At 50.2% G+C, this 24201-nt stretch overlaps 1 protein-coding gene across 3 annotated transcripts; it reads left to right on the top strand.

Annotated features, from left to right (window-relative positions):
* Positions 1–2924: 2924 nt before the first annotated feature.
* On the top strand, positions 2925–14852 carry SH3BP5L (SH3 binding domain protein 5 like). Of its 3 annotated transcripts, none has more exons than XM_081233866.1 (7): positions 2925–3003; positions 3463–4076; positions 9273–9335; positions 9505–9633; positions 10607–10768; positions 12241–12414; positions 12968–14852. In XM_081233866.1, exons 2-7 carry the CDS (start codon positions 3894–3896, stop codon positions 13412–13414), a joined length of 1158 nt encoding a protein of 385 aa, XP_081089992.1. In that variant the 5' UTR covers positions 2925–3003; positions 3463–3893; the 3' UTR covers positions 13415–14852. The 3 variants fall into 3 exon arrangements, with proteins under 3 accessions (XP_081089992.1, XP_081089991.1, XP_081089993.1); XM_081233865.1 differs by having other exon boundaries at positions 2941–3013; XM_081233867.1 differs by lacking the exon at positions 2925–3003 and adding an exon at positions 3011–3058.
* The last annotated feature ends 9349 nt before the right edge of the window (positions 14853–24201 follow it).

Raw genomic sequence — 24201 nt, 5'->3', positions numbered from 1 at the left:
TCACCAGCCATGTATGGCTATCTTAACTTAAATTAAAATTTTAGTTCCTCAGTTGCACTGGCCACATTTTAAGCTCTCAAGCACCCCTCACATGGCTAGTGGCTACCATATTGAACAGTGTGGTTACAGAAATTAGCATCATTGCTCAAAGTTCTATTCTACAGAGCTAATTTAGAAGATTCTTTGTTTTTTGGTTTTTGGTTTTTTTTGCCGTATGTGGGCCTCTCACTGTTGTGGCCTCTCCCGTTGCGGAGCACAGGCTCCGGACGCGCAGGCTCAGCGCCCATGGCTCACGGGCCCAGCCACTCCGTGGCATGTGGGATCCTCCCGGACCGGGGCACGAACCCGTGTCCCCTGCATCGGCAGGCAGACTCTCAACCACCGCGCCACCAGGGAAGCCCTAGAAGATTCTTGAGGTATATTATCTACAGGGGAGGTGAGGAAGGTCTAAGCTGAAGCAATGGCAATGAAATGGAGAGGAGGGATCTCTCTGAGATACTTAATGTGATGCAGACTGAAGACAGGGGGATTCATTTAGGATGTCTTCTAGGTTTCTCCTTGGAGTAAATAGGTTGATGGTTAGAACTATTCACCAACAAAGTAAATACAGAAGCAGCAGCAGGATTTGGGGAAAGGGGATGAAATCAGATTTGTGCGCAATGAGTGAGAGGCAGCCATGGACTGGCCATTGGTCTGAGAAGCTTCTGGATCTCAGAATGTGATCTGTGGGGATTCTTCTGGTAGAGACAGAGGTCCAAGGAAGGAGCAGTAGCCATGGGTAGGAGTCAGAGCCATGCACTTGGTTGAGGGCTTTCAGAGAAATTAGGCTGCATGAGGTAAGAGGCTAGCATCAGGGCCTGGGAAGCACTGACATTTAGGGCAGGGTTTTCAAACTGTGAGTGGCTCATGAAATCAACAGAATAGGTCTCCACCAGCATTAAAAATAATAGTATAGCAAATATTAATACGGTGTGCATATTGAGTAAAGATCTTTTCCTGAAACTTTTGTTATGAATATATTTACATACATATACGTATACTAGGTTGCAAGGCAAAACGTATTTTTGAGTTGTGATTAGCTTGAATATCACCAATTTATAAAATGAGCACCACAGACTATAAGGTACATGCTGCTAGTGCCTGGCATGTAGCAGACACTCAGTAAACACACTGTATGAAGGAATTAACCAACAGGTCAGAGAAGTAAGAGGAAACCCAGGACAAGGGTGACTCAGAAGCTAACCTCTTGCTACCTGAAACATTATCCAAACTCAGCAGAAAAACCGCTGGGGATTATATTACAATCTATACACTTTTGCTCTTGGTGAATGAGAGTTAACCCTGGGGGAGGCCAGTGGAGACATCAGTGAGGCTACTGAACCTCAGGATGTGATCTAGGAGCAGTCTGGGCATTACATGTATTTAAGATGTTTTCCCACCAAATGCAACAGGTATGTGACAACTTTAAGCTCATGCCTGCTAAGTAAGGAATGAATGCACAGGGAAAAGAAGCTGTGGGACAAAATATAAAGATAATAGATATTGTAGTAGTGCTGAACAGGAAAGGTTTAGAAAATTCAGGTTAGGGTACACAGAAAATGGTAGGTTAAATGGAACCATTACAGTGTAACTCCCGTTTTGCAAAATTAAAGAGACTGGTAGACAACAAATAAGTAGTTTCTGATTTCTGTATGTAATTTTCATGGTTTTTCTACGGCACCTTAATAACAAAAAGGAATGTGATATGTCTGAGGCATCATTATCCATCAGATCTGTCTACTTAGAACTGTTAGGGTCTCGCTCATGCACTGGAGAAAAATCACTTCTGGAATTTAAAAAATAAAATATCCAATTTTGTTGAAAAACATCTTTTAAATCACTTAAAAAATATATTTGGCTCTACTTCTTTAAAAAACTTTTGGTTTTTTTCCCCTAATGTGGTTATTCATGGGGCAAGGGAATGTAGGGAGGAGTTCCAAAGGGAAGAAGGAAAAATTCCGTCCATTTGACTTGTTCACCTCAGAGGAAGTTAGGTCTTTTGCAAAAATAAAACATCCATCCTGAAGCCTTCCCCTTAGGCCTCTCCCGGCGACACTCAGAAGTGATGACTTTAGGTCAGGTCCTTTCATTGATACACAAAGCCATGTAACAAACTCCTCCTCCTCGCGGGCTTTTGAGCAGGGTGCACGAGAGCACTGAGTTCAGATTAACTAAACTTCTCATCAGTGTTCATGGGGTAATCAGTGACCCCACTGCAATGACGTTCAGTGGGACAGGGCCTGGCTCGGGAAGGGGCTGGCGAAGTGCAGCGCTGGGGCCATGGTGGGGACGCCGGCAGGAGAGCTTTACCTATCAGAGTTGCCCTTTAGACCCCGTTACGAACTAAGGGCACCGCTGACTTCACTTGAGTGAGGACAGTCATTTCTGGACAACTACCCCTCGTCCCAGCAGCAGAGTCCGCTGGCGTCTGCCTTGAACGACGAGGACCGCCACGGCCGGAAGCTCACAAGCCCACTTCCGACTTCCTGGGCAAGGCCGGAAATGGCTTTGGGTGTAACCAGAACCCAGCGCCGTAAAGTAAGATGGCAGCAATCTCTTTGAGGCGATTGTCCAATCTCCGTTTTATTTGCAGCACTTCCTTGCTCACCAGGGATTCTCGGCTTCCATTACCCGCCCTAGTTTTTCTCAGCACAACCCTCTCATATTTCGATGTCATTTATCAGTGGTGGAGGATGGGCCGGAGGCAACGTCAGGTGAGCGTCAGCTCCGTGAGGCACCATTTTGTACGGAAACCGAAGGCCGGGCGGGGATGAATGCTGGGGAATCCAGATGTGGCCTTGTTAGCGGGCGAGCGTGAGGGGGAGGGGCGAGAGGGCGGGAGGGCGTTGCTACAGGATGATGTATTTCCGCTTCCTCGCGGCCTTGTTGTACTTGGTTGGCCCGGCTTGTTGCGGGAGGGCGGGGGAAGATTGTTCGCCTTGGAGAAGGTCCGCGCAACAGAAGGTAAACTGAGGTAATGCCGAGAAGAGGGGGGCCTTTGCGCCCGGCTGCGTAGGAGGTCCGGGGCTAGGGTCCTTGGGATTTAGGAAGAGCGGGGTTGGAGATGTGAGGCTAGGATTGTCCACAGGGTTAGAGAGAGAAGAGGAGGTGGGGTGGGGCTGGGGGTTACAAGGTTATTTGCAAAGCTGTGCGGGGGTCGAATGGGGCGGCCAGAACAGAAGCGGGGAGGGTTGGGAGAGACGGTGGAGAGGATGAGAGTGCGGAGGGAAGTCTGGAAGGCGTTGGTGGGGGAGGGGCTGGGGCCCGAGAGCCTGGAACGCGGGAAAGAAGTTGAGGGGGTTGGTCGGAATGTGGGGGTGTGGGAGGAAGGGAGCGGAGTTCTTCGGAGGCTGAGGGGTTGGAAGGGGCTGGTGGCCGACGTTCAAATGCTGACCATGTACTTGGCCTTTGTTTCCCCTGCAGCTCCCCAGAGACTCTCATCCAGCAGCCTCTGCTCAGGCCCAGCCTTCTCTCTCCAGTTGCCACCACAGCCTGGAGGCGCCTGCCTCCGCCCTCCCGAATGGTGCTCCTCCTCGCAGGCCTCGGCCCAGGATCCAGGCCCCCTTTGCCTCCTGCCTCGGAGCCGTTGCTCCGGGTCTCTTCTGGTGGACTCCCCGTGACGGGGAGGGAAGGACTTTTGCACATACAAGGCTATAGCTCTTGGGACCCCACTGGCAACTTGAATCTCGGCCTCTAACCGAGTGTGAGGTTCTTCCTGTGCCCTCTTTTTCCACCCTTTGAGAAGAGAAACCCTTCTTCTTGCCACCCAGAGCCCAGGAAGCCTCAAGCTGGGGCCCTGGTCCCAGCATGTCAGTCCTCTTTTTTGCATAGGGCTGTGCCCTCTCCCCGTCAGCATGGCTGAACTCAGGCAGGTTCCAGGGGGGCGGGAGACCCCACAGGGGGAGCTTCGGCCTGCGGTGGTAGAGGGTGAAGTCCCACGGAGCCCAGTTGCAGAGGAGCCTGGAGGAGGTGGAGGCAACAGCAGTGAAGCCAAATTGTCCCCAAGAGAAGAGGAAGAACTGGATCCTAGAATACAGGTGAGAAGACTGAGCCGGGGGAGAGACAGGGAGATTAGATTCCAGCTTTTCTGAAGAGCTGTCAGATAAATGAGGGGTTAGACTTACTCTTTTCCCAGTGCAGGGGCAGGAAAGGAAAACAACAAATCCTTGTAATATAGTGTGACAAGTGCGAAAAGAGTTGTGTGCGGTGTGAGTACAGAGAAAGGCCCGGCCTGAGTGCCTGGGGTGTGTTGCTGAAGGCTTCGCTGATGAAGTGAAGTGACAAATTGGCAGTAGCTGCAGGAAGCACGCTTTAGGCCAGCAGAGAGTAGGACTGTTGTTTCTTTTCCAAATAAGCAAAGGGGCTGTTGGCTCAGAGATGCAGCACGAGTGGGATGTGAGAGAAGACGGCTTTGAGATGGGGAGGCAGTTTTGAATCTTTTCCTCCCTCCCGCTTTCTCATCAGTGCCTCCCAGGGACAATCATATTTGTGAGAGGTGAGACCTTTCATGTCTTATAAAGGTGACACCAGGCTTAGGCCTGTAAGGAAATCTGATGTGTTCAGGGCGTTGTATCAATTGTGGTCAGTCCTAAATAATACAGATTTCTGGCTCTGAGGATGCTGGGTCAGTCAGATGAATGGAAGAGCTGATTTGTTGCCTTGGAGCATTTACAGGCTACTTGGTAGAAGGGCAGAACTTTGTGAAGGAGACCTCAGAGCAGTGGGGGAGGAGGACAGGCACCATGTGTAGCAGATGCGTGGCCAAATGAGGCTGGATCTCAGTGTTTCTGGGCAGTGGCAGGGAAGGGCTTCCTGGAGAAGCTGTTTGGACAGGTGAGGGCCAGGGTGCTCCTGTGTGTTTGGGGCCTGAGTCTGCCATTTGGTATGGTAGCATCTCCAAGATTCTGATGTGGAGGTGACTCACACCTCTGTAGGTGAGCAAGAGCATCCTGGGGCTCTCATTCCTGGGCTTCTCTGTCAACAGACCTTTATTAGATTACTTCAGTGAGTCAAGGAGATTTCAAAGCTGGTCCTAGCGTCTTTCCTGCTCTCTCTTGCTGGTGTTTCCCAGGATGTGTGTGGAGAAACCGTGTCTGTGCTTATAGTGGAGCAGTAATGAGCCATTTGCTTACTGACATGAGTTAGTAATTTCTTTCTGCTGTGTTTCATGGGCACTGTATTGAGAACAGCTCAATTTCTCCTGCTAGTTCTATATAGATTTGTTGTCCACTGAGGAAACAAGTTGTGAAAAAAGCATTGGGCTGAGATTCAAGCAGCCTGTGGCCGGATGATTTGTGATTTTCATGGAAGTTATGTAACCCTTCCAAGCCTCAGTTTCTTCATCTGTCAAGTGAAGGGTTGGTCTAGCTGATTTGCTCAACTCATTTCTGCCCTGCTCTGACATAGTGCTATGGTTCTTTTCTTTCACAAACTCTTTTGCCTGTCTTTGATGAAAGTTCATAGGTTGTGCTTTGAGAAAGAGACCTCTGTCTGTTTGTCAGGGAGGAGGGCCTGGTTGTCGTCCCTCATACACCCCTCTGCAACATTCCTTGCCCCCTTCCAGAGGAGAATCCACTGCAGTTTCTTTGCTCAGTCGCTCCTGTGTATTTTTCCATTGCCTACACAGGCAAAGGTGGTAGTGTGAAAAGGCAGCTTTCATGTTGTGCTGTCCAGTAAAGTAGCCACTAGTTGCTTGTGGATACTTAAATCAATTAGGGATAAATAAAAATTAAAAATGCAGTTCCCTAGGTGCTGTTGGCAGTTGCAGGTGTGGAACATTTCCATCATCATAGACAGTTCTATTGTATGAGCTCCGTGAGGGTTGGAGAATACTGAGCTTGCACTGTTACTGGAGCGAGAGGGGCAGGCGGACCTTACTCTCTCTTGCTAAACTGGGAGGCACGTTGTGGAACGTTGTGGGCCACGTAGGGAGGCAAGGTCATGTTGTAGAGGCCTCCCTCGCTGATGAAGCTGGGCCAGTGCTCTGGCCTCAGCAGGCATTCAGCATCTTCTTGCCATGTGGGAGAGGCAGCTTGGTGTGAGGGGTACCTTTCATGGAGGAGGCCGGTGGCATTCAGACCTTCTGGGTTTGGGCTCTTCTGGATGAGAAAGACATTGGGGTATGTGTCTTTTGAGTTTCTTTTTAGTGTTGACAGTGTACAAGATCATGTTATCCTGATACTATATTTCAACACTTTGAATGGATCAGTGCATTCAGTCCATCAGAGCCTACCAGGGAACTTTAGAAGCACCCATTCCTGAGCTGTGCCCAGATATGTGAATTCTCCTTCTGGGTGGGGCGAGAAGTGCTTCTAATTGTGGCCTGTGAGAGTCCACTGATCCAAGGATATCTCAAAGGTGGAGAGCCTATTCAGGTATTTTCTCAACTACCAGAAATGGTCTCTTAGGGCAAGGCCCTTTCTGATGTGGGGAGTGGGGATTCTTGGCAGGCAGGCAGCTTGTGCCTCCTTGTCTGGTGGGATCCTTCTGGAAGTTGGAGGGAAGCCAGGTAGAGGCCAGCTCTAGGCCTGCGTGGAGTGTGCTGCCCCCCAGGGAAGTCCACTGGATGTGTCTCTGTGTCTTGACCTCAGCATACTTCTCTGAGGCCTCCAGGCTGGTCCTCAGCTTTCTGAGAGAGACAGTCCCAGTGGCAGGAAGGAATAAAGGAGGGTTGTACTAGGATGGGCCTGGGTCTCCTCTCCTGTGACTTTTCTCAGCCCCCTTTGTGATGGCACATTCTTTCCTCAGGTAAGTAGATGTGTTCATTCACCTGCTCCTCCTCAGAGTGACTTTGCAATCTCTGCGTCGTCCGACGTGTCAGTTTAGCTTTCTCTGGGCAGTCATTTTTACCTTATTTCTGAGTCTTTGGGTCATGTATCACCCTGGCCCTGCTGATGACTGTGGGCTTGAGTGTTTTTCTTTTTAATTGAGATATACTTAATTTATAATCTTATGTAAGTTTCAGGTGTACGACATAGTGATTCACAGTTTATGAGATTATACTCCATTTGGGGCTTGAGCGTTTTCATGGTTTGCACAAGTTGGGCAGGAGCATCTGTAGCATGAGCGCCCGTGCCTTTGACTCAGTGGCCGGGCATCGTGGGAATGCGCCCGGTGTGCTCCGAGGAGGTCGCCCTCCCTGCTGGCGGCAGGCTCACTGATGGATGATGTACGCTGACTCAGACTTCCTCCTCCTTGAATTCCGTTTCAGCCGGGTGCCAGGAGTCCCCTGGTGGAGCAGGCCAAATGGAATGTGTTGCCAGCGGCCCCAGACAGAGCCCTGGCTGCTCGTTGGCTTCCTGCTCTGCTTTGCCCTGGGTCTGCCTCAGCCGGGCTGCCCCGTCCCCCACCCCCTTGCCCACCTTGCCCTCCGGCCTGCTGTGCTCCCCAGTCTCTTTGTCCTGCTAGAAGGAGCTTTGTGACTCCGCAGGGCAGACCTCAGAGTCAACAGGGGGCCTGTTTTTTAAATTGCTGGAGGTGCTTCGTGGATGTGAGTTTCTGTATAGAAGGACATGCCTGCTTCTGTGGGCCAATAGCCAGAGCCTTTCACATTCCTGGATTTGTTATATGCTTCTTTCTTTGTGTTCTACCTTATACTGTAATTAGAGCACATAACTTGGTTCTTAGATTCTTACTTGCTGACTCAAAATTTTTTTTTTCTTTTTTTTTGTGGTTCGCGGGCCTCTCACTGTCGTGGCCTCTCCTGTTGCGGAGCACAGGCTCCGGACGCGCAGGCTCAGCAGCCATGGCTCACGGGCCCAGTCGCCCCGCGGCATGTGGGATCTTCCCGGACCCGGGCACGAACCCGTGTCCCCTGCATCGGCAGGCGGACTCTCAACCACTGCGCCACCAGGGAAGCCCCTGACTCAAATTTTTTAGGGCTTGAGATGGGGTATAGAAATAGAAGGACTAAAGGGGGATCACACACTGGGTTGTTGGAAGGGCCAGATGAGGTGTGAGAGCAGTGATGGCAGCGTCGCTCACTACCAAGTGCAGGTTGTGTCTGGGCCATGGGCAGCAAGCAGACACCATGCTGGCTACTGCTGGCCTGTCCAGGGGCTGCAGGGCTCCTGGAGGAGGATCCTGTAGCTGAGCATCAGGCATCTCTCTGGGTACTGCTCCTCCTCAGGAGTGTCATTGGCTCACTGGACCCCAGGAACTTGACCAAGGGGAGGGGAGGATACTCAAGGCTAGCACCCTCCCTGCTGTCTGCCACTGAAAGGCCTGGGTGGCTTGCTTCTTTTGCCAGCCCTGGGACCAGTGAGGCGTTCAAGCCAGCGTGTCTGGTGACTTCTTCGTGAGCCTCTCCCTCCCTCCCTCCCTCCCACAGGATCTACCTGGGGTCCTGTCACCACTGCCCAAGCAGGCCTAGAGGCCTCTTGAACCATGCATTCTTCTCTAACCTTGACCTTAGTTGTCCACGAAGCCCTAATGGTTTTGCGTCCTGTATTTCCCTGGGATCTGCCCTCTCCTCTCCCACCTGGAGAACTACAGACAGCCTCCACTTTTGTCTCCCTGGCCCCTCCAAGCTTTCCCTACATTGCCCATCTCTGCCTTCCTAAACTACCGGGTGGCATTAGTTCTCTGAGGGGTTCCCCCTGCCATTGGGAGAAGTCCTAGTATCCTGTCCCTGTGCCCCAGCCTCTCTGGCTTCTCACCCAATAATCTGCCTTCCCTGGGCACCTGCTCTCCTTTTGATTCCCAGCCCCTACCATGCCCACTCCTCACACTAGTGAGGGCCTGTTGCTTACTTATTGGGCCGGAGCTGCCACCTCTTTGTGTTCTGTATCCTCAGGTCTCATGGTGCTGAACTGTGATAAGTGTGTAGTAAAAGTATGCTGAGTGAGTGGCCCAGGGGGTTTGTCCTCTCTGGGACAGAGACCATTAGCTCTGAAGGAGACTCCTCCTGGCTGGAGTACGGGGAGGAGGTGGTGCAGTCTGATGGAGAGAGCACAAGCTTGTTGCCACTTTGCTGTGTGCATAGGAGTTTTCCGTACTCTGAACCTCAATTTTCTCATCTTTAAAATGGGGGTTTAGAGGTGGAATTGTGAGGATTACAGGAGGCTGTATATTATTCTGTCTCTGACAGGAGGCATTTGACAATGACCTCCTGCTCCGTTTCTTCACTTCCCTGGTTGGCTGGGCTTTCCCTCTGTGTACTGTGCTCCTGCCCTGCCTGTTTCATGTGAGGCTGCTTACTTCCACTGCTCTAACTTTCTGCCCCTCTCTGGCAGGAGGAGCTGGAGCATCTGAACCAGGCCAGCGAGGAGATCAACCAGGTGGAGCTGCAGCTGGATGTGAGTGTTGCTCCTTTTCCTCACACTCTTGGGCTGTTTCCAACGGTGTTTCCATCATTTTCCCTCCTCTTTCAGTACAGTGGCAGGGGAAGAGGCATATATGGAAAACAAGAGGGGCTGGGACCCACACGCATGCCTCCCTCTGCCCACGTCCCTATCCTTTTGCCAGGAAGCCAGGACCACCTACCGGAGGATCCTGCAGGAGTCAGCAAGGAAGCTCAACACGCAGGGCTCCCACTTGGGAAGCTGCATCGAGAAGGCCCGGCCCTACTATGAGGCTCGGCGGCTGGCTAAGGAGGTATGACCCACATTCTGAGGTGGGGCCGCATGCAGAAGCTGGCCCTGTACTCTTCTATCTCTGTGTGGGGTGTGAGGTCACCGTTCTCTTCCTTTTCTGTTCCCCTTGGTTCGTGTCTCTCTTTTCTTTGTTTGCTCCTCCACTGCTTTACCCATTTCCTTCTTTTTAAATTTTTCTTTGCACAAGTAATGTGGGCTCACTATTGGAAGGCTGTAATTGTAACCTGTAACTATAAAACAAGGTAGGAGAAGAAAAGCGATATTTCCCCAAATCCAACCACGTGCATGTTTCATGATTTTTGTACCTGGGATTTGTTTAGTCAAGTATAGTATCCTTAAATTTTTTTTTGTATATATCCTGCCAATATGGGATCACATATGTACAATTTTTCTTCCTTTATTATATTAGGACATGGTTCCATGTCAAGAAATACCCATACATGCCATTATTTTTAAGGGCTGCTTAATATTTCTTTATATTAGATGTACTATTATTCGTTTAACCAGTTCTCTGTAACTGAAAACTTAGGTTTGTTTCCAGTCTTTTGTTTGGTAAATATGGTTGTGATGATACCTCCAAGCACTTGTCTGGTTATTTCATTCAGATTACCTGCTGGACTGGAGTTGATGGTCTCAACCATCAACTAACCACCTTCCAACTAAAGGTTGTGGATTTTTCTTTGTTCTCCCTAGGGCAAAAGGCCAGCAGCCTTCGAGAGTGCTGGATTTTACACACTCACCCTCCACTGGCAGTATCCTTCTTTTTCTACGTATTTTCCTTGTCTGAGCTATATCCTTGCAACATATTCTTCATGGAATTTTACTTCCTCATCATTTATTCTTAGTGCAGTTTGGGAAGTGAAGCCAACATTGCAGTGGGCCTTCCTCCTTCTCTTGTCCTTGCCCAGGGCGGGTCTCCATGGGCAGCCAGGGGTCCTTTGAGGCTCCCTATCCTGATGGTCCTTTCCCCCCAGGCCCAGCAGGAGACACAGAAGGCAGCACTGCGGTATGAACGGGCTGTGAGCATGCACAACGCTGCCCGGGAGATGGTGTTTGTGGCCGAGCAGGGCGTCATGGCTGACAAGAACCGGCTGGACCCCACGTGGCAGGAGATGCTCAACCACGCCACCTGCAAGGTGAGCCAAGCAGTGCCAGTAGGTCCCTCCTGCCAGTTCCTGTACTTCCTTTCCTGTCCTTTCCCTGCATCCTGTCACCTTCCTTAATCCTTTCTCTCCTCCACTCCAGACTTCCCTCCGTTTTGATTCTGTTTCAGGCAAAATCTGGTCCTTGCTCTCTGCCCTGTTTGGCCTCCAGTGTGTCCCATATACACTTCCTTCTGACTTAGAATGTCTTTCTGTGTTCTTGAAACTTTGCCTCCAGATGTGGGACTAACCCACATAGTTCATTCCTGCTGATTGCTCTGGATTCAACACTCTTTTGTTAGGTTTAGCTGTGACCCCTTGCTTCTATTTGCTGAATGTCCTCCCTTTCTTGCTTTTGAGCTCTGCCAGTGTACCTTGGTTTTTGAAATACAATTTGTGTATTATTTCCAAGCTACTTTATGGCTACCGGGGAGCGGGAGGATCCCTGGCATCAGCTCTAGTCTGCCACCTTCACCTTGTAAAGGGCAAGTGTCTTAGTCTATTAGGGCTGTTACAATAAAATAACAGACTGGGTGGTTTAAACAATAGATGTTTATTTTTCACAGTTCTGGAGGCTAGGAAGTTAAAGATCAAGGCATAGGCAGATTTGGTGTCTGCAGCGGGCCTGCTTCCTGGTTCCCAGATGGCCAGCTGTCTTTTCACTGTGTTCTCACATGGCCGAAGGGGCTAGGGAGCTCTGCAAGGCCTCTTGTATAAGGAAACTAATTCCATTTGTGAGAGCTCCCGCCTCTTGACCTAATCATCTCTCAGAGGGCCCACCTTCGGGGTTAGGATTTCAACATAAGAATTTTGGGGGCACAGAAACATTTAGTCTGTAGCAGTAAGTGTCAGCTCCTGAGGAGTAGTCATGTCTTGAGGTTCTTTGTGTGCTCCTTAGTCCAGGCCCACAGCCTCACGCAGAGCAGGAGCTCCACTTCCACCCTGGAACTCACACAGAGGAGAGCATGATACCGAGGGAGGGGTTGTTGAAACTGTGTATAGGCGGGGTCAGCCCCTTGGTCCTGGTAGATGAGGTGGCTGGAGCCCTCGCCTGCTACCTGCTCAGGCACAGAAACCTGGAGAACTCAATGCAGAGCTGTGGCTTCCCACAGTGAGGCTCCTCCCTTCCCCCAGCCCTAGCCCCCTGCACTGAGGGCTCTCTGAGGACCATGGCTGTAGCAGATGTGCTCACAGGTGGACATTCCCTACACGCTCACAAGTGATCCAGAGGGCCCCGGCACCTCTTGACAGCAACGAAGCTGAGAGGCGGGTGGTACAGGTAACAATAGGCAGGTACAAGAACTCACTGTTCTCTTTTGTGTGTTGGGAGCTCAGTGCTCTCTCCAGGCTCTGCAGTGGGGGATCTCCCCCAGGGTAACATTTGGAGTGGTAGCCGGAGCAGGCTGTAGGGGCAGGAGGGTGGGACCGAGTTCAGTGATGTGTACCCTCCATCCCACCTGGGCCAGGTGAATGAGGCCGAGGAGGAGCGGCTTCGTGGTGAGCGGGAACACCAGCGGGTGACACGGCTGTGCCAGCAGGCTGAGGCTCGGGTTCAGGCCCTGCAGAAGACCCTCCGGCGGGCCATTGGCAAGAGCCGCCCCTACTTCGAGCTCAAGGCCCAGTTCAGCCAGATCCTGGAGGTAGCTGAGTGGGAGAGGGGGAGGGGGAGTGGACGGAGGATGTGGGAGGGGGCAGGCATAGAAAGGGAGGGCAGGTGGAGGGGACACCAATCTGCTTCGCTGGGCCATCCACCAGGCCAGTGCGGTGAAACAGGTGTGCTCAGAATGACTCCGCAGGAGTGGGAGGTGGGGCTAGGGAGTGAGTGCTGGCAGAGAAGGGAGGTAAAGGAGAAAAGGTGAGAGTTGGGGGAGACCGGGGAGAATGGGGCAAAGGAATCGGCCAGATAGGGAAAGGGAACAACGGGGAGAGGAGGAAGAGCGGGTGGGAATGAAGACCTGGGCGGAAGGCCCTGGAAGGTCAGGCAGGAGCAGGGAAGGTTGCTGGGGAGGAGGACCCCAGGAGGAGGAGGAGTGGAGAGGGGCTGGGTGGAGCACTGCAGGTTAGTGGTTAGCTGAGGGCCTGGGAGGGGAGACCCCAGCGCAGACTGCTGAGTGGACCTGACAGGACTGGGCAGCTCCAGGGGCCTCGAATAGTTGCCCAGAGGGTCACCTGACTCTGACCCTCCCTCTGCAGGAGCACAAGGCCAAGGTGACAGAGCTGGAGCAGCAGGTGGCCCAGGCCAAGACCCGCTACTCAGTCGCCCTGCGCAACCTGGAGCAGATCAGCGAGCAGATTCATGCGCGGCGCCGGGGCCAGCTCCCTCACCCCCCGGGCCAGCTGCGCTCTTCCCCGGTGGGGGCCGAGGCCGGGCCTGATGGTGGCGAGGATGGGGACAGCGGGATCATCGAGGGGGCTGAGGGCGGGGGGCTGGAGGAGGGTGTCAGCCTGGGGCCTGGCCCTGGCCCTGACACGGACACGCTGAGCCTGCTGAGCCTCCGCACTGTGGCTTCAGACCTGCAGAAGTGCGACTCCGTGGAGCACCTGCGGGGCCTCTCGGACCACGCCAGTCTGGATGGCCAGGAGCTGGGTCCCCGGAGTGGGGGTCGCAGCGGCCGCCACCAGCGCAGTATCAGCCTGTAGCCCTGTGCTCAGGGTGGCTGGTGCAGTCTTACCACCACTGGCCCATGGAGGGCCCTGCAGGCTCCTAGCTCCCTCTCCTCGGGCCCTCGCTTCCCCCAGAGAGGTCAGGTTGGCTGTGTCTCGAGTCTGTCCTGTCTTCCTCACCCTGCCCTGCCCCCCACAGGTGGCAGCTCTCTTTGCCTTACCCTTTCAGAAGGCTTGTCTCTGACTCTTACATCTCCCTTCCGCCTGCTGGCCCCTCACAGTCTGATAGCGTTTGCTGCCCTCTTTTTGACTTCTCCCATCTGTCTGGTTTTTCCCCTCAGGGAAATTTGTCTAGAAGGCACAGGGACGCCATCAGAGAAGGTGGGCGCTGGACCTGGGTCCTGGCATCTTGGCCCCCCCAAGCTTGAGTGAATGGACGGGTGCCCCTCCCACCTACCCATCTCCTGAGTGGCCCTGAGTGGCAGGGATGCTGCCGAGCCCTCCTAGCAGCCCAGCACACCAGCCTGCCTGTGTGTAACATGTAAGATGCACTGTGGGACTGTGTGCCTCTGGGAGACACCAGCCATCCCTTTAGTGCTCCCTCCTCATGACCTAAGCCACTTTGCTATGCGTGCCTCAAAGCAGGACTTGAGGGATACTGGTGTCAGGGAAGGTGAAACCCAATCTCATCGTTGACAAAGGGGGCACCACCAGCTCCAAACAGACTCCCGTGTGTGTGGTGTTTCCCCAGCTTGGCTGGGTCCTTAACATTGCCAAGGTGCTAGTGAGTCCACGTTGGGGGATGGACATGTAGTGAGGTCCTGATGGCTGAAGCCCTTGCCATTCCTGCTGCGGAGTTAGGTTTATTTCCTTTTTCTGGGTAGAGGATGCTGAACCAAATCTCAGCATCCTCCTGCAGGGTAGAGTTGGGGAATTTGGTGCTCAATTGCTCTCCCTCACTCTTCCCCAAACCAAACAATACCTAGTCCACGATCCCTTGGGGGATGCTCAGGTTTGGCTGCAGAGCCTCCACTGATATGGGGAAGGTTTGGCCTGGGGTGAGGGAACCCGCCCTCCATAGGGAGCTGCTTCAGGTGTCTGGTGGTACTCCTGTGCTGCGTGGGGCGGGGGAAAGGTAGGGAAGCCACACTGGATCTAGGTGCCTTGGGAGCACCAATCCTCCTGTCCCACCCCAGGAGGGCTGAGAGCTGGACTCTGGACAGGAGAACTTGTGCCTAGGCCTGTGTGCTGCTGCCGTTGACTGGGGGAGGAGCAGGCCTTCGAATAGAAGGTGTCTCCCTGTCCCAGGGTTGAGGCAGTTTGGTCATGATGAGAACCGCCAGGTTTGAGGTGGCCATGGGGGGAGGGAAGAAGGGGGAGGATGTGGGCGTGCGTGCGTGCATGCATGTGCCTGTGTGTATGGGGGGGAAGGGTCTGCCCCTGATTTTATTTAAATAAAATAGTTTATGTAACAGTCATGTTTACTGTCCCTTTCAGGGAGGGACGAGGAGAAAGGGGTGAGGATGGAGAGTGGGGAGGAACAGGGTGAAGCGGAATGCTCTTTTGTTGGGGTGGTCAGAGGAGGTCTCCTGGGAGGTGAAGGATGAGATGGATCAAACCCAGGCAATGAGAGGAGGGAAGGCTTATGGCCACAGGGCTGGGGTGAATGCGCACCAAGTCGGTGGTGCCCTGCAACTCCCTACCCTTCCAGCTTACCAGCCAAGGAGGGCTCTGCAGGGTGGAGTGGGTGTTGTCAGCCACTGGTGGTGCAGACAAGATGATGGTGCCAGTCCTGGATGTGAGCATGAAGAAAGGGGAGGGACAAGTAGCGTTGTGGGATTTAGCAAATATACAGGATGCCCAGTTAAACTTGAATTTCAGATAGATGTTTTTGGCCCCTGCAGTGTTAAGGACATACTGAATACTAAGTTGTTTGTCATCTATCTGAAATTAAAATTTAACATAGATAAAAGGTGACTCCCAAGTCAGGGCTTGACCTGTTGGTGGGTCAGGAGGGGTTTGAATACATTTGGACCCACTGCCTACGAAACATCTGGTGGAATCAGGTTGGGGAAGAGGCGAGAACTTCAGGAGCTGAGGAGGTGGAGAGGGAAGGCTCTCGACCAAACGTCACCAGGGGTGCACCTACATTTATAGCCAGGTGAGGAGGGAGTCAGCTAAGGGATGGAGAAGGTGCTGCCAGGGAGGAGGAGGGGGAGACCCGCTGGAAACCTGGTGGGAAAAGGGTGTCCTGAAGACCTTTAAGGGGCAAGGTGAAGGCCAGGGGTTGAAGGGACAGGAGGGCAAAAGAGTAACCCTGGTGACCTCAGGTGGTAGATGGGCCATTAGGAGCCTTTGTACCCTTTGACAAGACTGTCCAGGTGTGAGACTGCCTTTCCTGACCTGGCTTATTAATTGAGAAATAAGCAAAGTGTGATAAGGCAGATGGATGCCAAAATATTTCCTTTATCGCTGGAAAAGCTGCTGTGACTGTATGTGTGGTCCGTGTCCTTGGGCAAGTGGGCTTTCTGAGATGACTTCCCAGGGTCATACTTCCCTACCCAGTCTGTGGCAGTGTGGAACCTGTAAGGCTCCTGGTGCAAAGGAACCCTAGAAAAGAAAGGCAGGCTGTGCCCACCCAGTTTCTCCATGCAGAATCACCTACCGGAAAAGGAAATAGTGGAGAGAGAGCGGGAGGGTTGGTGCTAATGGCCAACCATGGCAAATGTGCCCCCTAGCCCTATCATAACAATAGTGGATTGCACTCACCCAGTGTGTCTCACGTGCCAGGCATATGCATCGATCCATTTAGTACCCATAACAATATTATAGGGTAGGTAGCACCACAGTTGCTTTTTTCCAGGTGAGAATACAGGCATAGTAGGGGTGCCCAGTCTGCCCTTAGCCTTGTAGGAGGTAATGGAGGCGCTTGGACTCTAGACTCTAAACTCTTCAGCCCTTGAGCAAAGCCCCTCACAGGAGCTAGAGGTGAGAAGGTAGAGGGAGTGTGTGTAGTCAGCTCTTAGGAAGTTTTACTGGGAGGGGGAGCTGAGAAATAACGGGCTGGTCAAGGAATTTTAAAGTAAGCAAGAGATGGTCACGTCATGGGGGATGTGGAGTGTCTTCTCCCCATGTCCTGCGTCCTAGTGGTAATGACTTCTTTTGAGCTGTGTCCCCCTCCAGTGAGCAGCTGGGCCTCAGTCTCCCTGGCAACCAGCTCACGCCCAGCACCTAATAGATGCTCAGAAAACGTACTTTTGCATCTCCCTTCTCCCTGCCTGGATTCAAACCTATACCAGATTATAGGCTGTCCCTGACCTATGACAGTTTGACTTGATTTTTTGACTTTACGATGTTGAGAAAGCAGTACACATTCAGTAGAAAGCGCACTTCACGTTTTGAATTTTGATCTTTTCCTTGGCTAGTGATATGAGGTACAGTACTCTCTCATGAGGCTGCACAGCGCCAGCAAGCTGTAGCTCCTGGTCAGCCACACGATCATGAGGGCCAACGACTGATGCACTTAGAACCATTCTATACTCATACAGCCATTCTGTCTTTCAGTTTCAGTACACTATTCAATAAACTGTGTGAGATATTCAACACTTTATTATAAGACAGGCTTTGTGTTAGATGTTTTTGCCCAACAGTAAGTTAATGTAAGTGTTCTGAGCACATTTAAGGTAGTTTAGGCGAAGCTATGATGCTCAGTAGGTTAGGTGTATTAAGTGCATTTTTAAAAAATATTTATTTATTTGGACGCGCTGGGTGTTAGTTGTGGCACATGGGATCTTTAATTGCGGCATGCGAACTCTTAGTTGCAGCATGTGGGATCTAGTTCTGTGACCAGGGATTGAACCCAGGCCCCCTGCATTGGGAGCACGGAATCTTAGCCACTGGACCACCAGGGAGGTCCCCTAAGTGCCTTTTTGACTTAACGGTATTTTCAACTTACAATGGGTTTGTCAGGATGTACCCCCCTTGTAAATCTAGGAAGATCTGTACTGTGTTAGTACTGCAGTTAGGAGATAAGATCTGTATCCACAGTCCTAGGAACTCCATGTCTCCAAGTGGGGAGTTCCCAAATTTCTCTATGCTTCAATTTTATGACCTGTATGATGAGAAAATCTAGATGTGCTTAGCACGATGCCAGGTTGATAGCCGCAATGATGCATGTTAGCAGTTCTCTGAAGCTTCAGAATGCAGTGCAGTTCATGAAAGAAGGCCTCATCCCATCTTGTGCTAAACAAGGAGGCTGTTTATAAAGACCCCACTGAGGGCTGGGTTTCCCTCTTTGGATATGATCTTGGAAGTCTTCCTTACTCCGCCCTGTGCATGGAGGGGAGATGGGCTTCTAGCGCTGTCATGGTCCTGCTCTGTCGGCAGGGGGCAGCAACCACCAGAAAGCAGGCGAAGTGAGATCTGGGTCTCCAGCTCTGTGGGCATTACTGTGTTAGTCCTGCAGGACTACGAGGTTCACCTCTTGGACACTGGGCAGCAGGGCCTGGGAGTATGGTGGGGTGCGGGTTAGGGTCCATACTCCAGAGTTGAACCCTGTCTGTCCCCACACAGGGGCCTCTTCCCTCCCTGCATGTCATTGGAACCATCAGCTGTGTGAAAGCTGGGCCAGGTCTGCTTGGGCTGGTGTTATTTGAGACCAGATGTTCTGTGCCTGTGGTGTGCCCTGTCTCTTCAGAGCTCATCTTCTTTATTGTCCTCGCTAGTATCCTATCCCTTTCCCTTTCTCACCCTCCTTCCATATTCTCCTCTTGGGAAATCCCACTGGCTTCTCCCTACCACCACTCCTGAGCCCCAGACTACCACCCTGTGCCATAGCCTGAACGAAGGACACCAGGGGACCATTTCACTGGCTGGCGAAAGTATGTGTGGTTTATTAAGAAATATTTACCAGGATCTTTCAGATTGCAAAACACCGTGGTAGGGCTTTCTAGGAACACCAGAAAATATAATACCGTGGGTGGGACATCCAGGTAAGGAACATGGGGGTGCACATAGCTAATAGGTGATGCAGGGTAGTAAAAAAATAGATAACCAAAGAGGGATGCAATCAAGAGGGCTCTGGGAGGTTATTTGAGCTGGGGATACTCTCTGAAGCTCTGAACCAGCCCCTGGCCTTAGGCTAGAGCAGGAATCCCAGTTCCTCCCCTGCCCCCGCCCCCCGTGACCCCCACCTGCAAGTCCTCCTGTCCCCATGCTTCACTCTTCTGAAATCTGGCATGAGCTCTTCTAGCCAAAGCCTGTGTCTGCCCCATCTTGGTGTTCTCAGGGCCTGGCATGTGGCACTCTCCACCAAACATCTGCCCACAGACTTGCTTTCACTGGTGCTACTCTTGGCACAAGTTTCCCCCCTGCTTAACCTGTTAGACTTCTGCCTGTGGCTTGAGGCCCAGCTCATGTGGAATTTTGACCAAAGGCCCTTCTGGTTCCCCAGCTCTCCAGCCAGGTCTGAATTAATCCCACCACCCGAGTTCCCCAAGGCTCATTTGACTTGGTGTGGGGCTGGCCCAGTGTCACCCCTGGGGTCTTCCCTGACTCCATCTTACTCAACACCTAACATGGTACAATAGACATTGTGACCATATGTCACTTAATACAGTGACTATATGTCATGCATTGTCTAAAGTGGGACACTTGAGGGAATTCCCTGGTGGTCCAGTGGTTAGGACTCCGAGTTTCCACTGCAGGGGGTATAGGTTTGATCCTTGGTTGGGGAACTAAGATCTTGCAAGCTGCGCGGCCAAAAAAAAAAAAGCAGTACACTTGAGTGTGAAATGGGACAGATGCACCTCAGGACTGAAACGCACTGACCACACTATCCAGAGGGCTGTCATTGACCTGTCTCTGCCACAAGGGGGTTGTGTGCACATTGCATGAGCCACTCAGCTCCTCTGGGCTTTGGTGTTCCAGTCTGCAAGAAGTGGGGCTGAACTGGGTAGATAACCTCTGAATGTTATCTAAAACACTAAAATTATATGGCCAGTGGAGGAGGTTGGGGCCTGTCAGGTGTTTTGGTGGAGAATGTGAGATAGTGGATGTGTTTGGGGTCAGAGCATGAGAACACCAAGGCTAGGGTTGATTAGGGCCCAGCCCAGAGGCAGTGGAGGGCTGCTGGACATTACTGCTTTGGGCATGAGGTGATGACTGTCCACTGTGGTCAAGGAATTTGGAATGCTGGGCAGTGGTTTCTCTCTCCTGATGGCAGGCAGGTGGTGGTCACGACACAGCAGGGATATACCAGCTTATTCATCAGCATAGCTGGGAAGAGGTGGTGGCAAAATGAGTTTCTTTCCCGTTTAGGACGGAGGAACATTTTGATGTAGGCTGGAATGAGGATCAGGGCCATGGAGTTTGGCAAAAGAAGACAAACCCTTCCTTAGTTGCTGCTTCATCTCACATGCCTTGTGTGCCGCCATGTTCCTTTTCCCCTCTCCTTATGATTTCCATGATAACATGCAGAAGGGAAGGGTCCTCTCCACATCCAACAGGAGGGAATTTCAGTCATGCCTTCTCCAGAGGTGATGCAGGAAGTCTTACAAGTGTTGGGACTGGGGGAGGAGTGAGGGAATAGTGGAAGCTCCTGGCCTGAAGGGCTTCCTGGTAGGAGGCTCAGGGCCTGCTGCTATTTAGGGGAGAATGAGAGGCCCTCACTTAACATCACCTCTCCTCCTTCTAGCCTCAGTGTTGCCGCTGTGGTTTCAGCCTCCCACTCTCCTCGGAGACAGAGGCCAGGAGCCCACCTGCCCCTGCACCCCAGGGTGGGAGTATGAATTTCCACTCTCCTCCCATTTGGCCTTCCTCCAGCTGATCCTTACCCAACCTCTGTTTCCACGTTGGACAGGATTTCCAAAGCCTCGAATCACAAGCTATTGCTTCTCTCTCCAACAGTTGCACTTAGCAGAGGGACTGTGGCTACCCAGTAGGAAGGGACCTGTCAATAACAAGAAAGTCATGAGGCCTTAGAGAGAGGAAAGCTATGTCTTCACAGAACCAACAAAAACCAAACTCAAGGTTGAAAAAAAAAAAATGCAGCCAGGTATTTAGTTAACCAGTCATCTTAGGTATACTATTCATTTTTGCTCTGAATTGAATTTTTTTTAAAATCTATTTTAAAGACACCTCCAGAGAGAATGTGACAGGCAAAAAGGCAGAATCTGAAAGACAGGAAAATTGATCTGTGCACATACATGGAAAGGGATAAGAGGAAACACCGCAACTAGAGAAACCACAGGAATTGGAGAAAGTGAAAGAAGAGTAGAAGAGAGGAAGAGAGCTGTGAAGACAGCTGCGTGCACTCAGCTGGGAGAGGGACCACAAGGGTAAGAAGAGGAAATCACCCCCAGGTGACTGAGCTCGTAGCAAAGATGGTGCTCAGAGGGGCCTGGACACTAATTGAGCCAAGTCAGATTTATAGCCCTCCCTTGTCTTGACCTGTCTTAAGGTTCATAGGGGTGGGACCATTCCGGGCGCTGCCTACCTTCTGTAGCCGTCTGCTGGCCAGAGGTTTATGGCTCTGATGTCAGGGAAATTACTGATAAATCTTGTCTTAGACATGTACCACCCTCCATTGGCTCCAACAGTGTTTGATATCCAGTAATAGAAAACCAGATCCTGTGAGTTGTTAAAAAGCAAAATTCAACTGAGTAAATTTTAAAGACCTTATTCAATGATTCATGAATCAGGCATCATCCCATGTAGCAGATGGAAAGGAGCTCCAAGGAGCTGTACAAATGAAAGCCTTTTATAGGCAGAAGGGAGCAGGAGCAAGGAAGACATATTAGCAAAAAATGGACTGGTTGTGGCAAGGTCACCTTCCTTTAGGGGCTGCAGAGGTCTATCAGGCGGATTACTTCACCAGTGCTGACCAGGTAATTCCTGGTTGGTTTAAAAGTCCATTCCTGGCAGCGGCCAAAACTAAGTCCTTGGGGTTTAGCATAAGTGACTATATTTTGGGCCTGTTGTCTTGCTTTTAATAGAGTGAATTCAAGACATAGGCAGGGCCCATGGAAGACACAGGGGAGAGGGGGTTGCCATCCTAGGAAATTCTTGAATTCTTTCTTGGACGTAGCTATCCTATTACCAGGTAACAGAGGACCAAGGGGAATGTGCCTTAGGACATGCCCAAGGACCTCTTGGCAGCTCTGCACCATTAATTCTGTGAGGATATGTGTGCCTGGAACCCAGCCAAAGCTGAACAATCCTCTCTAATCAAAATATTGTTTTCTCGAGGCCTTTTGGGTTCTGAGAATTTTGTGCTTCTTTGTGGGACACAGTCTTTCAGTTACGAGCATGAAAATCTCAGTGCAATGAGGACAGAAGAAGTATTTGCTTCTCACCCATCCTTCACCTTAAACATGGCTCAATAGGGAAGCATCGCCCAGAGAATCTGGCCCAGGGAAGATTCTCCTAGAACCCTGGTTCCTAAAGTATATCCTTCAGACCAGCAACATAAACATCACCTGAAACTTGTTATAAATGCACGTTCTCAGGCCCCACCACCTTACACTAACCCTACCGCTCCACAGGTACTGGATCAGAAATTCTGGGGGGGCACCGAGGACCTGCTTAACAAGCCCTCCAGGTGATTCTGATGCTCACTGGAGTCTGAGAATAGTCAGGTATAGGGGATGTGGGAAATGCATACAGGGCACCTAAGACTTGCACTTCATTCACTTTTTATTTGCTGAAGTGAGTTACTTGGACTAACTTAAAAGGAGTGGGAAGTGCAACTTACAATGTGCCCTGGAGGAGGGAGTTCTGGGTATTTTAGGCCATAGATAGTGTTAAATAACGAAAATTAAACCGAGTAAATTTTCAAGATCTAATTGGCTTTATTGAACGAGTCATGAATCAGGCATCATCTCATCTAGCAAGTAGAAAGGAGCTCCAAGATTGGAAGAACTAATATTGTTAAAATGGCCATACTACCTAAAGCAATCTACAACTTTAATGTGATCCCTACCAAATTATCCATGACATTTTTCACAGAATTAGAACAAATAATCCTAAAATTTACATGGAGCCATAAAAGATCCAGAATTGCCAAAGCAATCCTAAAGAAAAAGAACAAAGCAGGGAGCATAACCCTCCCAGACTCCAGACAATACTACAAAGCTACAGTAATCAAAACAGTGTGGTATTGGCACAAAAACAGACATGTGGAACAGAACAGAGAGCCCAGAAATAAACCCGCACTTCTATGGACAATTTATCTTTGACAAAGAAAGCAAGACTATGCAATGGAGAAAAGACACTCTCTTCAGCAAGTGGTGTTGGGAAAGCTGGACAGCGACATGTAAATCAATGAAATTAGAACACACCCTCTCACCATACACAAAAATAAACTCAAAATGGGTTAAAGACTTAAATATAAGACGTGACACCATAAAACTCCTAGAAGAGAACACAGGCAAAACATTCTCTGACATAAATCGTAGCAATGTTTTCTTAGGTCAGTCTAAGAAAACTTCTATTGCTACTTCCAAGGCAATAGAAATAAAAGCAAAAATAAACAAATGGGACGTAATAAAACATAAGCTATTGCATTGCAAAGGAAACCATAAACAAAAGGAAAAGACAACCTACAGTCTGGGAGAAAATATTTGCAAACAGTGAGACTGGCAAGGGCTTAATTTCCAAAATAAACAAACAGCTCACATAACTCAATAACAACAACAACAACAACAAAACCAATCAAAAAATGGGCAGAACATCTAAACAGACATTTCTCCAAGAAGACTTACAGATGGCCAATAGGCACATGAAAAGATGTTCAACATCACTAATTATTAGAGAAATGCAAATCAAAACTATGATGAGGTACCACCTCACACCAGTCAAAATGGCCATCATTAAAAAGTCTACAAATAATAAATGCTGGAGAGGGTGTGGAGAAAAGGGAATCCTCCTACACTGTTGGTGGGAATGTGAATTGGTGCAGCCACTTTGGAAAACAGTATGGAGGTTCCTCAAAAAACTAAAAATAGAGTTGCCATATCATCCAGCAATCCCACTCCTGGACATATACCCAGACAAAACTATAATTCAAAAAGATACATGCACCACTATGTTCATAGCAGCTGTATTTACAATAGCCAAGACATGGAAGCAACCTAAGTGTCCATTGACAGATGAATGGATAAAGAAGATGTGATATATATATATATATACATATATACACACACACACACACACACACACACACACACACACAATGGAATACTACTCAGCCATAAGAATGAAATAATGCCATTTGCAGCAACCTAGAGATTAGCATACTAAGTGAAGTAAGTCAGAAAAAGAAAGACAAATACCATATATCACTTATGTGTGGAATCATGACACAAATGAACTTATCTACAAAGCAGAAATAGATTCATAGACGTAGAGAACAGAACAGACTTGTGGTTGCCAAGGGGGAGGGGGTTGGGGAAGGGATGGATTGGGAGTTTTGTATTAGCAGATGCAAACTATTATATATATATATATATATATATATATATATATATATATATATATATATACACATATATAAATGATAAATAAATATATAATTGAATCACTTTGCCGTATGCTAGAAACTAACACATTGTAAATCAACTATACGTCAATGAAATATATATATATATATATATTTTTTTTTTTTTTTTTTTTTTTTTTTTTTTTTTTTGCTGTACGCGGGCCTCTCACTGCTGTGGCCTCTCCCGTTGCGGAGCACAGGCTCCGGACACACAGGCTCCGCGGCCATGGCTCGCGGGCCCAGCCGCTCCGCGGCATGTGGGATCTTCCGGGATAGGGGCACGAAC

This window comes from Mesoplodon bidens (assembly GCF_964165515.1).
Source record: "Mesoplodon bidens genome assembly, chromosome: 4".
NCBI classification, from domain to species: Eukaryota; Metazoa; Chordata; class Mammalia; order Artiodactyla; family Ziphiidae; genus Mesoplodon; species Mesoplodon bidens.
Note: the sequence above shows the minus strand (reverse complement) of the source record. Positions and strands in the feature narration are given on the sequence as shown.

Coding starts and splice junctions, on each gene's coding strand:
- SH3BP5L (XM_081233866.1), top strand. CDS start 3,894: ATGGCTGAACTCAGGCAGGTTCCAGGGGGGCGGGAGACCCCACAGGGG. Junction 9,336..9,504: donor AGGTGGAGCTGCAGCTGGAT/GTGAGTGTTGCT, acceptor TCCTTTTGCCAG/GAAGCCAGGACCACCTACCG. Junction 9,634..10,606: donor CTCGGCGGCTGGCTAAGGAG/GTATGACCCACA, acceptor CTTTCCCCCCAG/GCCCAGCAGGAGACACAGAA.